The sequence below is a fragment of the Elgaria multicarinata genome, chromosome 1 (genome assembly GCF_023053635.1).
Source record: "Elgaria multicarinata webbii isolate HBS135686 ecotype San Diego chromosome 1, rElgMul1.1.pri, whole genome shotgun sequence".
Lineage (NCBI taxonomy): Eukaryota > Metazoa > Chordata > Lepidosauria > Squamata > Anguidae > Elgaria > Elgaria multicarinata.
Genome location: NC_086171.1, coordinates 61,835,127 through 61,851,164, shown reverse-complemented (window position 1 = coordinate 61,851,164; position 16,038 = coordinate 61,835,127). Strand labels below are relative to the sequence as shown.

The 16,038-nt window shown below is 39.6% G+C and overlaps 1 protein-coding gene across 3 annotated transcripts in view; it reads left to right on the top strand.

The window, feature by feature from the left end:
• EZH2 (enhancer of zeste 2 polycomb repressive complex 2 subunit) overlaps nt 1-16,038 on the top strand; it is a 60,946-nt gene that overhangs the window by 38,371 nt on the left and 6,537 nt on the right. For all 3 annotated transcript variants that reach the window (XM_063129105.1, XM_063129096.1, XM_063129113.1), the window contains 7 exons: nt 563-659; nt 1,949-2,112; nt 6,238-6,329; nt 8,643-8,883; nt 9,849-10,018; nt 11,190-11,284; nt 14,093-14,133. In XM_063129105.1, coding sequence (XP_062985175.1) covers nt 563-659; nt 1,949-2,112; nt 6,238-6,329; nt 8,643-8,883; nt 9,849-10,018; nt 11,190-11,284; nt 14,093-14,133 — 900 coding nt within the window. The remainder of the gene's footprint in view (nt 1-562; nt 660-1,948; nt 2,113-6,237; nt 6,330-8,642; nt 8,884-9,848; nt 10,019-11,189; nt 11,285-14,092; nt 14,134-16,038) is intronic.

Here is a 16,038-nt window from a genome sequence, read left to right as displayed (position 1 = left end):
TTTCTCTTTTTCTTCCTTCTGGCTCTCCTTTATCTTGCTGTTCTCTCCCTCTCTTTCTCCCCCTGGCTCACCCTCCCCTCTCTCTGGCTTTTCCCCCTTTCTTTCTCTCTGGTCTATCTTTCTTCCCCCACCTCTCCCCATCCCCATGAAACTGAATGGAACAATTTCTCCATTCATTTGCATAGAGTGAAAAAAGCTGAAAATCAGCTGAAGGGGGAGGGTGGGGGGAGTCAATAAGAAAAGCCAGATAAGAAAAGCCAGTTTATTTTGCTGTATGTATTCAGTCTTGTCTTTGTTCTGGGATGGTCTGGTTAAAAGAAAATGGAAAGAGATATACACTCTCAAGCATTGTTCTCTATTTTCTAAATATTAATATCCTATTGATCATAAACACTGTCATCAGACAAGTTGGTTGAACATTGTTGTTGAGCTAGAAACGAGAGGTATGTGTAGAACTCTGTTCCTAATACATCCTTCCAGTCTGCCTTTGAGAAACATCAAGTGTAAAGATTCTTAAGAGATTAGAAAACATGTCTTCATTGTCTGTGTTTCTATGTAAAAGAGAGTCATCCTCCTCGGAAATTCCCTTCTGACAAGATATTCGAAGCCATTTCCTCAATGTTTCCAGATAAGGGTACAGCAGAGGAACTGAAAGAAAAGTAAGATGTTATTTTTTTAAAAAAACCTGCATAATACAACACTTCCATTTTTTGAGAAATACTATAGCAGGCCTGCACAAATTGTGACCCAGCCAGTCAAACCGTTTACTGAGGGCGCAATAAAGTTCCTACTCAGATAGGGATTGTCAGGCTTCCGGACAGTCAAAACATGGCTGACGGGCTGCACTTGGGTTGCTTGACCACAGGTTGCGCAGGCTTATGCTTGTGGAAATTGGTTGTCTGGAGAGCATATAGCTGGAGATTGCAAAAATGGTTAAAACTTATATACCGTAAGTGTCACTTAACAAATTAAAAAGGTTGAAAGTTTACAGTGACAGTAGTACATTCTTGAATATAGGTTTAAGGGAGCAATCCTATGTCCCCTAGACAGTGTTTCGGAAACATAGGTTTTTTTGGTTTCTGGGATCCGAGGTCGGAACTAGGAGCCCAGAAACTGCTCCCTGTCTCCTCGGAGCTAGTGCGTTTCTTTCTGGGCGGCTGTGTCTCTGCACTCGGAAACAGAGCATGCAGTCCCAGGGGTGGGGAAGGGCAGAGTCTGGGGAAGCTGCAGTATGCATCTTCCTATGTGTGCCCTGGCCTCCGTTCCACTCCCTCTCCGAAGCCTCCGCTAGACAGGCGGAATCACTCGTCTAGCAAAAACGCAGGGCGGCCGGAGCACAGAAGTGAAGAACTTCTTTTTGTTACAGCTTCACATGAAAGTGTAATAATAAAAGCAGTTGCCGTTGTTTGGCAATAAACAATACCATAAATGGCAAATAATGGTTTTAGCCAGATTGGAAAGTTTAAGAATGAGAATTAAATTAGTCTCATTTATGCCAGTGTACATTCTTTAGTTTAGTTCAGGAGTGCAAAAATTGCACCCTTCAGCTGACGTGCATCCTGCCAAGCCATTTTTGGTGCTCTGCCAGATCTCCCTGCATCTGTCGCTGCAGTGGCACTGTCTGGGGCTTCTGTGTGCTAGCTGTAGCAAGAGAAGCCCTTCCCATATCTCTGATAAGGAAATAAAGAAGGGATTCCCTTGCTAGCCCTTACTTCCTGTCTCTGATGAGAAACCGGAACTAAGGAAGGGATTCCTCTGCTAGCACTAGGAAGGAAATCTCCAGGCTTGTGTATGAGTTTGTAGCCCTCTGGTGGTGCCTAATGTGGTCCTCAGGGCCAAAAAAGTTGTGCACCCCTGACTTAGATGGTGTAATCTAAACATTACCTGAAAGAATGGTAAAACTGGGATGTTACATGCAAAATAACAACAGTCTCTACTACTTCTGTAGATACAAAGAACTTACAGAACAGCAGCTTCCAGGAGCTCTGCCTCCCGAGTGTACACCAAACATAGATGGACCAAATGCCAAATCTGTTCAGAGGGAGCAGAGTCTGCACTCCTTTCATACTCTCTTCTGTAGACGATGTTTCAAATACGATTGCTTCTTACATCGTAAGTGTGAAAATACCTGTATTTAATATTCAAGCATGTTGGGATATTTTACTCTGGGCTAGTTTGCATGTAATGCTAAACAGTGGCACAGCGCTATGTACATATGTTGCGCTCCTCATTCCCCTTTCTTCCTCCCCTGGCCAGGAAAAGAACTTCCCCAGTATTTCGTTTCACTTCCCACTGAACTTAGATTACAAGGCAGAAAGCATTGTTAAATCAAACTGGTCAATTTCTGAACATGCCAGCATTAAACCATGGGTTGTAAAGCTCTCCCTACCTCACCAACAGAGAACCTCACTTCTCTCACTACAGCTCATTTAGTTCTTTCTTGGATGGGGTTATTTAACCCATGAACAGCCCCAAGTACCCCTGTTCAGACTTCACCAAAACAGTCTTCAAATGCAGCATTCGAGGATTGTTAATGCAGACAGAAAGCAGCTTGTGCACAGCACACGTTCCCCACGATACGTGGCTTAATCAACCCATGATTTGCTGCTGGATTCATTCTGTCTCAACCTTGGTAGAGGATGCATATATTCTTGTGGTCATAGGCTTGCTAGGCTGGACGTCACTCCCATATTTTATATATATAACAAATAGTTATAATAAACTAATAACCATTCTGTAATTCCAATCCAGCTATAAAAAACAAGCAAAATATAAATAGATAAATATCGATAATGTTAAGAATATACCTGTAATAGTAATATCATACAACTAATTCAAATCAATATAAACCTTATAAATACAATATGTAAGGAACAATGAATCATTCCGAGCAATACATATGGATCATTATTATCCTGGACTGTATTATGCTAAAAGGAGGTTAATAGACCCCACTTTACTATAAACCCATCTCCCTATTGTCTCCTTTCCCTAATTCCATGTTAATTTGATCATATATATTATGTCCCATAACTTATTAATCCACTTATCAAGTGATGAGATGTATGCTAGTTTTCTTCCAATTATAGCCAGTGGTCATATGAGCTGCGGTTAACACATGCACAGCCATTTCAACGGCCTCCTCATGCCCCCATTTCTGTGTCTTCCCAAGGGCCAAATTCAATTTCAGAGAAGCTCTCAGAACAGCATTCCCCTGGTGGGTGGGGCCAAAGGCAAAGTTGTTGCAGCCCAAAGCACAAAGAAATACCAGCGTATTTTATCTTAAAGCTCTTACTGCCATTAGCTAAGCTTTAGGGGATGCATTTCAATGTTTTAGAATGGGACATATAACTGCACAAAAGCCGGGAAATCACCAAATGATTTGTGGTTGGGGAAAAGGTAGTGGGGAGAGGGGCCTGGCCGTTCGCGAAAACCCAGAGGGCTGGATTGGGCCCCTAGACCTGAGGTTCCCCAGCCCTGCCTTAAGTTAACAGAATAGAACTGCCAGCAGATCTAATGGTATATTGTATCCTGTCATATGCTTTAATTTATTTCAGGTTTAATATCCCAAAACTTCTAATTCTTAGGAATGACCAAAAAATATGCGTTTGCAAAAGCACACCTTAAGCCATATCCATTTCCATTTTTCTGTTGATATTGTTGTGGAGAAATCTTTTTCACACTTTACTGGATATTGATTCCTACATGATCCTATTTTCACAATCATTTTATAAATTTCACTCAATATTCCTTGTGACCTATTGGAGTGAATCAATATTTCAAATTCAAAGCTCTCTCAAGGAGCCATATTTCTGGGGGGAAGGGCGGGAGTGGTTCACAATATCTCTCGCAGGTATTGAAGAAATGAGAGCTGAATTTGTTGTATTTCTGTTCATTTGAATGATAAGTTTTAATTAATCCATTAATCAGTAATTTCCTAGGTTCTGACAATCCAGCCTCCTCTCAAACACCATGTTTCCCAACAAACCCTTTATATCTATTTTTTCATTCTAATCAATGTCAGTGAAGGGTGATTGACTTAGCCTGCTCTTAAACATTTTGCTAATACATGGGTTTATTTTAATAACTGCTAAATATTTCTTACTGCAATACCGAAGAGGTTTCTGTGTATCTGTGTTGAGAGATTTTCTTGTTCTAAGATGCTTCTATTATCATTTTTAACCTAAGTCTTCAGATGTTGTAACACAGCTGCCTGATAAGTACCATTTTATTCAGCTTAATGCTAATCCCCCATCTGTTGATGATTGATAAATTGTTTTGGCCCTAATCCTTCAGTATTTTCTGCCCAGAAAAAAAATCAATATTTTTTTCCTTTTCATATTTATATTATTGCTCATATTCAAAGGAATATTTAAAATGAAGACAAAATGTCACTTCCATATTCTACGATACAAACTAAACAATTTGTGGGTCTTCTAAACATGTATCCCATCACAACACAAGAACCCAATTATATTCAAAGGTTTGGATCCAGTTTTACACTGGATCAGCTGTGCTGGCAGAAGTGGAGTTCTCCATCCCCTGCTTTCCAAGTCTCCTGAAAATGCTACACAGAGGGCATGTTCGCACAACACAACAGACTATGGGGTTTGTGTGGCCACCATTTTGAATATGCAGCATCTATTCAGAGTTTGTCGTGTTGTGAAAACCCGGCGAGCATGGATTATATGAGGGTTAAACAACCCTCACATAACTCATCATCTGTTTTAGGGTTATGCAAGGGTTGCATAACCCACACTCATCAGGTTTGCACAATATGACAACCACTGAGTGGGGCTTCTATGTGCAACCTGGTTCCTACAGGTGCCACAACTCATTGTGGATTAAATAACCCATGATGAGCTGCAGCATGTCCAAAAGTCAGTCAGAGAGTCAAGATATCCTGCTGAAGGGGGTAAACTGTAGTGTGGGAAGGGAAGGGTGATTCTCAAAATTGGCCAGAGGGATGTTCTTGTCATGGAGTCCTTCCACTTGGAAAGGCAGGACCTGGATCCAGCCGAAATGCTTTTATCTCAGTCATGTATGCAAAGCTTCACATAATACATAACTCATCGTATGTATAAAATACATGTGACAATATATTTACCAGAACCTACACTAAGTAATACCAGTACGCATGCATTTTGACAAATAGTCTATATCAAGTTCATATGACTCGTTCTAATTCCTTGGAGAAAACTTTTCAGTTGGAATCCAGTTGTGCTGTTATCAAAGTGAGATCCTCTCACTCTTAGCTCTTGGAGGTTTTGGCAGGCTATAAGTTTATTAGACACGTAGGTGGAGGTTTTATAGCTAAGGCCATAGCTAGACCTAAGGCTTATCCCTGGATCATCCAGGGGTCAAACCTGTTCATCTAGGTGACACACAGGGGATCCAGTGCTCAGGCAGGGGCGAACCCTGCATGATCCCAGGATAAACCTTAGGTCTAGCTGTGTCCTAGGAGAGTTCAAGTAACACTGGAAAAGTGTGAGGATCTCAGTTGGATAACAACACAATTGGATTCTAAAAGAAAAACTTTCCCCAAGCAATTAGAACTACTCAAATGAACTTGATAAAAACTATTTGTTGAAACAGATGTGTACTGGTATTTGTTCACTGCTTATCATTGTACATTGTTTGTATAATTTCCCCTTGGAAATATTAAGTTTCTTTTTCCTTGGAAAAAAGGGAAATGATACTGTATTTTCTTATAGGGCTTCTTCATTTAATCCAAGATGGGCTTCCAAAGACCCATTCTGTCAGACTTATTATGAAAGCTTAATGGACTGAACATTCTATTTTGTATCTTGTTGGCTAAGCATCTGTCAGCAAGAAGACAGCACTAGGGAATTAGTTCAACAAACATTATAGCTAACCATAGTTTAGCTGAGAGTTGTCAGTCAATAATGTTGGGTCATAGCTTCTCCTCGGAAGGATGCACATACAGCATTGCACCTTTATGAAGTAAGTGGGGAGGCTTGTGCAGACAGGCGGATCATATGTACACGAGAGTGCCTAGAGACTTCTGGATTAGGGCAGTTATATAATGGTCTGTCTTAAAATCATATTGCAGCTGTTGGTGACTGCAGTTTGCAATAATTCACACTACGTTGTTGCAGCAATGCTAAATAGCCAACTCATGGTTATCTATAATTTACTATATTGTCTAAGATTGTTTCATGCTTCACGGAAAGAGAACCTCTATCTTACTGAAGACTCTTTTTAAATTTTTCATAGCATTCCATGCAACTCCCAATACTTACAAACGGAAAAATACAGAAACTGCAATAGATAATAAACCTTGTGGGCCACATTGTTATCAACATCTGGTAAGACCATTTTTTCCCTTGGCTTAATTAAGTGTTTTGGCTTTTTTTAAAAAAAGCTCTTGGAATGGAGGGAAAGGTACATTTACAGATAAAATTGATTTTATTTAGTTGTCCGAGGACAACTAAATCAAATAAGGTGAAATACTAAAATGTTTTATGTAAGATACTGCGTATTTCACTATCTTGTCATTCACCAAACGTGCTTTTTCCTTCCACCTCTTATTCACAGTACAAAGAAGGGCCAAGATATATTTCTGCTTGTAATGCTGGGACAGATTGGATCAATCTGTGGGGTTGAGTCTTTGGGGGAGTTTCAGTACCGTCCCTGAACTTTGCCAAAATGCTACTGCTGGCTTTGGATGGCAATCTTGGCTTATTCTCATGTTGCTTTAGCTGTGTTGTCTGCTTCATTTGGCTGCAGATAGAGTTGATCAAACTGGCACTGTTGTTCCTGATCATCATATGCTGCTGCTGCTCTTGCCAAGCTAATTTGGAAATTCTTCAACAAAACTCAAAGTGTTGGATCAAATGCTGGTCATCTGCTAACGGGACAGAATTCCCCTGCCTCCTGCAGCCCGTTTTTGCACCAATCTTCTCCAGAAATTTGGAGGACCCACTGGAGCAGATTTGGGGCATGTGGGAGGGAGCTGCAGGGACGACCCTGTGCCAACGGAAATCTGCTCACACACCGTTGGATCCAACCCATCCACAACAATTTTCTAATTCTAAAGTCAGGATACATTAGCTAGCATCTGTTGATATAATTTGGCCCGGTAATATGTAGTGTTATGAAATTCTGGAAGTCCTTTTTGCAAAGAAAGGACTCCAGGTGGGCAATAGAGCATTGGAGAAGTTTCAGAAATTCACAAAACCCTTGGGAATATGCATATAGCTGTTCTTCTTATGTGAGGATGGATGGCTTTGCAGTATTCTCATTCATTTCAGCATTTCATTTGATCAGCAGTAATAATTCATTCTGCTTTGTTTAATCTCAAACGCCATGATATAGTAAACCTCCTCAGAGACAATAAAGATTCCAACAGCATGCAAATTGAACTCTCTGGGTTATCCTTCCTCATTATCACCTTTTTACAGGGTGCTCCCTATATACGTCATATACATTGCTTAAAGCTGTCTGCAGTTTTTGTGTGGACACAGTTCAGAGCTGCCAGTTAGGCCTTAACCTCTTTGGTCTTTATAGAAAGGAGAAGAAGGAACAGCTTCCTTTCGTTTGCCCTTGTACAGGCAGTATGTCAAGGGGTATACTCTAGCAAAGAAATAGCTACCAGTGATGAAGCAGTTTCCATGCCTTCCTGTCAAAGAAATCTAATGCAATGAGATGTGCATCTCCTCTTTCAGTTACTAAATGTTAGGTACTGATGCCAGATAATGTCATCACTTTGGGAGGTTGGTGCTGTAGTCAAGGTTTCAGTACTGTTACTCTTGTTTCTATATGAAGGACACTGCTTTTCACTCATCGTCATTGTAAAAAAGGTGAAAGATTGTACAATCTGAAGAGAAACCAAATTCCATCACTGTAACCAGTTAGTAGCTACTAGAAGAAAATAAATTACCTGGACATAAAACTTTGTGGAAAGCAAAAATATAGAAAGCATTATATGACTTAGGCCATGATGATCACTAAGGAGTGTAACTGTCAAAATGCTACTGTCAGGATCACTAATCTCCCAGGTGCCCTATGAACGAATCATGCAATGCTAATAGTTGCTTGTGACTTCTTCTGTGAATTAAATGCATACTGAACTTTTATTTTTTATTTTCAAAATAACTCTTAAACTCTGACTAAAGAGTGAATGGAGATAGATTACTATCATGAAAGTTAACTGAAGCAAACAGTTTTTAATAGCAGAAATGTCTTGTGTTAAGAGTATACTTTATGAGCATGAAAACCAACCTGCTGAAATTCAGCTAGTCAGTTACATAGTTAAATTATTTAATGGACAGTCATTGTCTAAATAATACCATAATGGTATCGAATAGAAGCTAAAGAACTGTTTCAATTGCATGTCCAAGGAAGATTTGAATTTTTCACAAAGCAGCCTTCTATGCCATAAGATAAATCTCTTCTATAAGCTACGGGGGGAAATGATTGTGATTTGCTATGGGGTGGATCTGTTTCTCAAATGAAAAAGAAAGAAAAAAATTCCACTGAGCATTTGCAAGCCCTTGGGGTAGACCTAACATAGGTCTATGGATCTGGCCAAGATTTTTCCAGTCTATTTTTATCTGGAATGTATCAACCATACTTTCCCTAAAAACCAATGTCCTACAAGTGTTTCTATTCATACTTAGGAAGGAGCCAAAGAGTTTGCAGCCGCTTTAACTGCTGAGCGGATAAAAACACCACCGAAGCGTCCAGGGGGGCGCCGAAGGGGAAGGCTCCCAAATAACACCAGCAGACCCAGCACTCCAACTATAAATGTGCTAGAATCTAAGGATACAGACAGTGACAGAGAAGCTGGAACTGAAACTGGAGGTGAAAATAATGACAAAGAAGAGGAAGAGAAGAAAGATGAGACTTCAAGCTCCTCTGGTGAGACAAATCTGGAATGTTGCTGGTTTTACTAAAAATAGTTTATACCAGCTGGATATATTTAAAATCCTTGTTTCCTCCAGTCATTCAGTCTATATGTAATGGCAGTTTGGTTATGAGTCCTAGGTTTGTCATTGAGTACCTACTCATGAAACTTCAAAGTTAATTTTCCATCACTCTAATATCTTTAATTATCTTGGAGAATGAGAGCAAGTTGTTGCTAGGGAAAATTCCAGAATGTGGAAGTTTTAATGAGTTTATGGTTGAATTTTCTGTATTTAAACAAAGATTGTTTCTGAGCTAGGCATACATATCTATATTCTCTCTGTGTGTGTGCATGCAAGTGCATGTGTGTTTGCCTTCCTGTGATGCTGATGTTTAAAAATAAAGACCACTGAGTTACACGAGGTCAATTGTGGCAATCAGTGCTATGTAGACTTTCTGTTGAAGCTACATCAGTCATTCTCTAACTTTGTGGTGGGGCACACTACTATGACTTAAGAGAACTACTAGTGTGCCATGAGAAATAAAGTGATTATATACTGAAACATTTTCATAAGAATCCCAAACATGTCCTCTTCCAATTAGCCTCCTCTGATGGCTTGTGCTCTTGCTTTCTCTCTGCATTAGGAGGGAACGAATGATCCAATCACACTTGATGCAGAAACACATAAGAATTCCCTGCCCTCCTAGGAAATCACTAGCTGCATCTTTGCATGTTTTCTGCTCTGGGTACGCCAGCAATTAACATTTTTTAAAAATATGTGTGGCTCATCTCATCTGCCAGATACTTTGGGACCACCCCATGGTGCCAAAGTCAAGTCAAAGCATGCAATGCTATAAATGGGGGAACATCTTATTGAAAAATATTTTGTATAAGGTCTCTGGGTCCCATCCCCCCCGTACACTGATGTTATTTTGAAGGTCTTGAAAAATTGCTTCAGTGTTTGTTCTTGGTATTTCAGAAGCAAATTCTAGGTGTCAAACACCAATCAAGATGAAGCCAAATATTGAACCTCCTGAGAATGTTGAGTGGAGTGGTGCAGAAGCATCGATGTTCAGAGTGCTTATTGGTACCTACTACGACAATTTCTGTGCAATTGCCAGATTAATTGGGACCAAAACATGTAGACAGGTAAGTGTAAAATAACAGCTAAAGAGAATGTGTTCAAAAGCAGTACTGGTGTAATGACAATAAAATTCCTTTTCTAAGAAATTTGAAATTCTTAATGTTCATAGAGAGTGCATGCACATTCAGCTCAGTTTAATAAAATCCTCTGGTTTGCACTAGTATTAATATCGCTGTGTGTGGTCAGTTGAAATGGCTGTGGTCAGCCATGGAAACCTGCTGGGTGAATTTGGGCCAGTCACAGACTCTTAGCCCAACCTATCTCACAGGGTGGTTGTTGTGAGAAAAAAATGGAGAGGAGGAGGATTATGTATGCCATCTTGGGTTCCTTGGAGGAAAAAAGGAGGGGTATAAATGCAATAAATAAATAAAATAAATAGATTAAGACTATGGATAAATAACTTGTATTAACAAGAGAAATGTTGCCTTATATTGAAGGTTCCGTACCCTTTTGACTCGTGGGCCCAAATTTGGGAATTTGAGACCACACTGTCAGTGAATCACTGCTTTGGCATCTGCCTGTCATGTCTATAGGCCTTAGGCTGCATCTTATTCAGCAAAAACATTTGTTTCGTGCCTATTGGATACCACAACCTCTCTTTAATAAAGCACTATCTAATTCAGCTAATTGCTGGTGGTGCTTCTTTTAAACACATGTCCAGCAGTTGCTTCTTGTTGGGAGGAGGTTATTGCACAGGTACATTTTGTACTGGAACAGTCTTTAATATTCACTGATGTACACACTCGTTTAAATGATTTACGTGCTTCATGGAAATGGTCAGCATAAATGGATTCTCTGCTCGCTTTTGACAGCAAGAAGACACATATTACAACATTAGAAGGATAAACACTTGCCTTCTATACGGTCGTATTGAGGACTTATATGCAATGGATTGAGGACCTTACAACGCTTTCAGTATTTGAACTACTGGCATTTAGATGCCACCTTCAAATGGATGCTTATTTGAATATTTAGTCCACTTTTAGACTAAAGATCTGTGTATGTATATTTTAAAAAATTGGGTGCCCATTGCGCCTGCAGACCTCGTGTTGGGGGCCCCTACCTTACATGTATATTCAGTCTTATCCATATTAGAAGAAATAGATATGCACTCATGGAAAATGTCTGACTTTTGCCATTGATGAATTAGTTACAGGGATATTACTCTCTTTATAGGTATATGAGTTTAGAGTAAAGGAATCTAGTATTATTGCTCCTGCACCTGCTGAAGATGTTGATACTCCTCCAAGAAAGAAGAAGAGGAAACACAGGTAAATCAGTTGAATGTCAATCAAAAACTAAAACTTCTTAAAAGAGAACTATAGAACTAGAAAAGAAATGTCACAAGCAAAGACCATGGGAAAGAATAAACTGTTATTAACTTTCAGTTTAAAAAAGACATTTTTGTAAGAACAAATTATTGTGTTTTTTATGGCCTGAGCATATGACTTCCTGTACCTCAATATGGGTACCATAAAGATAGCTTGGTCCCAAAACTGCCCATAAAATTACAAATGCAATGTTATTCAAGCATTGCAAGTAGTTCCTCGTGGAACTTTGTTATATGTGCAAAGATTTTATTGGGTAACAAGAAATTCTGCCCTGTACTAATCAACTTTTCTCTTTACCTCAAAGCAAATAAAACAATATTCGCCACCCATGTGCACCATGTTCCTCTATTTCCTTCAGCTGATTTACAGGTTTGTCAACAGAAATGAAGCTAGACTCTATACACTGCCATACGAATTAGTGGGGAAGTGAAAAAGAGGCCATCTGCTTACTCACTAGCTCTCTGACCCGTTCCAATTGCAATTGTTCACATTCCCTGTCATGCACTTTAAGGGCACAATGCTATGATCCCTGGAGAATGTACCAGGGACCATAGCATTTTTATAATCCTCCACCTTAAGCCAATTCCCCCCCCCCCCCCACAGGGCTCCCCCTTGCTGCCACCACAGAACGAACCATGGTGCCTTGGTGCCTGCTTTCCAAGGTCGCAAAAGCAGCCTTGGAGGATCTTACAGAGGACAAAAAGGGAGCCTTCTGGTGGGTAGGAAGGGGAGAGGAGATATGAAAATTCCTATGACCTCTCCAGTATCAGCCTCACCCCTGGCAGCAGCCTCCCCTAGATGGACTCAGAGGCCCATCTAGATGAAAAAAGGAGGATGGAGAGGCAAAAACCACCTTGGTCACTCCTTCCACCCTCCCAGCTGCAGCCCAGTAGTAGGACTTTGGATACTCTGAAGCCTCCAGGTTTGGAGGCTTCCTTCTAACAGGATGGATATGCCCTAAGTAGAGAAGTGTGTTCAGACTTTCTAAAGAGGCTCTTAGAACTTTCCATATTACGTCCACTTAATTCCGCATTACAAGTAGGACCTGCAACAAAATGTTGCAGTGTAACCTCTCCCTGAGGAGGAGTGCTCCCGTTCAGCATTCCAGCAAGCTAGTAGCATCTTCCTCTGGTGTATTATAACCTGTTAGGGGTGCAAACAGGGCAATTTTGCACACACACACCACATTCATTTTTCCTTTCTTTTCCAACAGACCCTAAACATTCTATGGCTCCTGGAGGCCACTGAGCATGCTTAGTCCTCGTTCTTCTGGGGTCTTTAATTTGCAAACTTACATACTTTTGCATACCTCAGGAGTCCCCTAGACACTACTAGTTTGTTGTGGCCTTTGTTTCCCTTCCAAACTCATAGGCAATGAGCCTCCTCAGTTTGCTGTTAGAAGTAATGATAGCCTGTCTGATCTAGAGAGTAAGCACAATCAGGGCAATGGAAGACTTGAGGGCTGGAGAGAAATTTAGAGCCACTGCGATCCTGTGGATAAAGTTTGAGAACAGACCAAGGATGTCTTCATACGAGATGCCCCTATTTTTATCACTGACTTTGGAAGGCTAATATCCTTGCTTTTACCTACCCATATCTGTGTTTAAGCCCATTGAAATTGATAGACAGACACATCTAACTTGGTATTGAATTGTACCTAAAATTACTATAATATGAACTATAAGAATATTACAGTTATTCACTCAGATATGTTTTGAAGTAAACACAGAATTCTGCACACACAGGATCTTTGGATAGAGAATACAACATGTTGTATCATGATTATAGGAATAAGTGATGACTACATTAACAATTATCCTTTTGACATGTTTATCTTTGTATTTATGAATGTGTATACTCAAAGAAGGGACTGCTTGCATAGGCCGAAAAGTACTGGGTGAACTTATCCTGCATTGAATAGAAATGAAATTTGCACAATTCTGTACCAGAAAAAAGGCCTCCCTGTTCATTTTAAACAGTTCTTGAAGGTTCTTTGACCGGTGCATTTGTGCATGGGTTTTTTTTTTATTCACTAGAACAAAATACATATGTACAGTCAGATTTTTTTTTAAAAAATTGGGATTTTATCCAGATTAAGGCACATGGAACTGAAGTAGAGGAAGCGAACTCTTCCACCCCTTTTCCCCCACAGTGGCGCCTTCAGCCCCCTGAAAATGCTACACAGAGGGCCCTGCTGAATGGGGTGAGCTGTGATGAAGGGGGGATCTCTGTATATTAGACAGAGGCACCTTCTGCGAGCAGAGCCCTTCCATCAATGGGGGAACGATTCTGGATCCAATCATTGAAATGTGTATGAAGATCTGTTATCTCAGCTTTATTTGGTGTAACGAAAACAAATTCCTTCAAAATACTGTACACATACAAGATAGGCAAATAAAAGTATAAAATATTTATCATAAATAAACCCTTACCAATTTGAACTTAGAAGGGTTAACCTCTAACATACTTGTAGTATGATTTAATGTATAGGATAGAATAGTTTGAAGTTCAAACCAACTTCAAAGCATAATGAACATTTCTGGTGTAATGATTAGTATTTTCTTTACAGGATATTTTATAATCCAATTGAAGGGAGCAATATTAAAAAAATGTTTTAAGTTTTTTAGTTTTTGAAAATGACATAAAATACTCTCATCCAAAGCTACTTTCTAAGATGCAGCTCGACTCAGCTGCATTTTCCAGCTAAATACAGCCTGTCAGCCTTACTGTGTGTTTGTGTTTTTACAGGTTGTGGGCTGCTCATTGCAGAAAGATACAGCTGAAGAAGGGTTAGCATCTTTACATTCAACTTTTATGTCATGAAATTTTGAATTCTATTTCTGGTTTTGTTTTTTAAAACAAGAAAAATACTGAACTACATGGGGAACCAGAGCTAACACATTCTCTGATCGAGTAAATCTTTGTAAGATGGGTTTCCCCCCCCCCCCCCCCAATGTACACAGGGTGATTCCTGGCCACAGCTTGTCCACTTACTTCCATTAAGGGAACCATATCACTTGTACAAAGTGATGTGTGCACAGAACTGCCCCTTGATATGAATGGGAGAGCTCTGGTGAACTTGGAGATACTTATGTTTATGATACAGGTGGACCTCTGGAAATACGGCAAATGAATGTAATTCACATTTTGCTTTGTTCAAGTAGCAGTGATTGCATCATCCTACATTGTTAATACAACTACATAATAAACACAAAACTAGTTGATAGAAGGAAGGAAAAGAAGGGAACCTCTCGTGCAAGCACTGAGTCATTACTGACTCTTGGAGGGACGCCAGCTTTCGCTGACGTTTTCTTGGCAGGCCTTATAGTGGGGTGGTTTGCCGTTGCCTTCCCTGGCCATGATTACTTTTCCCCCAGATAACTGGGTACTCATTTTACCGATCTCGGGAGGATGGAAGGCTGAGTCGACCCGAGCCGGCTGCCTGAAACCAGCTTCCGTTGAGATCGAACTCAGGCCGTGGGGAGAGTTTGAGCTGCAGAAACTGCTGCTTTACTGCTCTGCATTTTATCATGTTAATTTTTTAAAAAATCAAACTATCAAAGATAGATGCACATAAACCACATATAGAGGCCTAAGCTCATAATATAAACTGAGTTGAAAAGTCAGCAGTTTACACTATAAAATAATTCCAAAATCACTTTCATAGAATCTCAAATCTCTAAAACTCTTAACCTTGTATCCTAATGAAAATTTAAGAAGCCAAAACTAAATGGAACTCAGGTTCTTTCTCCCCTTCAGCATAGAGCTGATTCAAAGAAGTTTGTTTGTTGAAAAGACCTAACATAAATAGTTTGATTCTCAGGGGTGGGTACAAGTAATTAATCTATAATTGATATTTGAATAATAGGCTTTAACTGTTTTTAAATTGCTGTTTTAATTGTGTTTTAATGTATTTGCTTATTTTTATCAAGTTTTATTAGTGATTGTAAGCTGCCTTGAGTGCCATTTTTGGTAGAAAGGTGGGGTTCAAATCAAATTACATCAATAAAATACCTCAGGAGAAAGATCTGATAGTGGTTGAATTAGGAGGCTTTTATATCATTTTATCAGATTTTTCCATAAACTGTTGCTGCATTTTTTTAAAAGTCGTTATTCTGCAGTTTAGCCAATATTTCACATGCACATTTATTTAAACTAAGCTGTAGAGTTTTGACCCATTAAGATAATAACACATAGTAAAGACTCCTTCTTATATCATAGATTTCCTAAACATCAAAACCACAACTGTGAATTAGACATGATCAGTCATTACATGTGATGATGTGTATACAGTTTTCATGGGTTTTTTTCCTGCACAGAAGTGCTTTCTGTGTTACGACATTCATAACATTCAAAGTTTATATAAAAAAGAGGGGGGGAATAACATTCAAAGTAGCCTTAACTGCATTGTAAAATAATGAAGAAAAGGCTCGGTTAAAGTACCAAGTTGAGTTTGGGAGAGATTCAGTGGGAGAATTGTAAGCCTTTGCTACATTCTCATTGAAATCAGTGGGACAGATAAAGCAATCAGGGTATTTGGTTGAAACTCTGTAGCGGCCAAACTAATTTCTTATGAAAGTGCTTTTCCTGGGTAGCGGTGTGAGGGGTTCTTTTAGCCTTTAGAGCCCACAGTTGGTGGTGAAATTAACCCCCTCCCATTTCTCTCAAAGGAAGGGCAATAAAACTGCCAACTC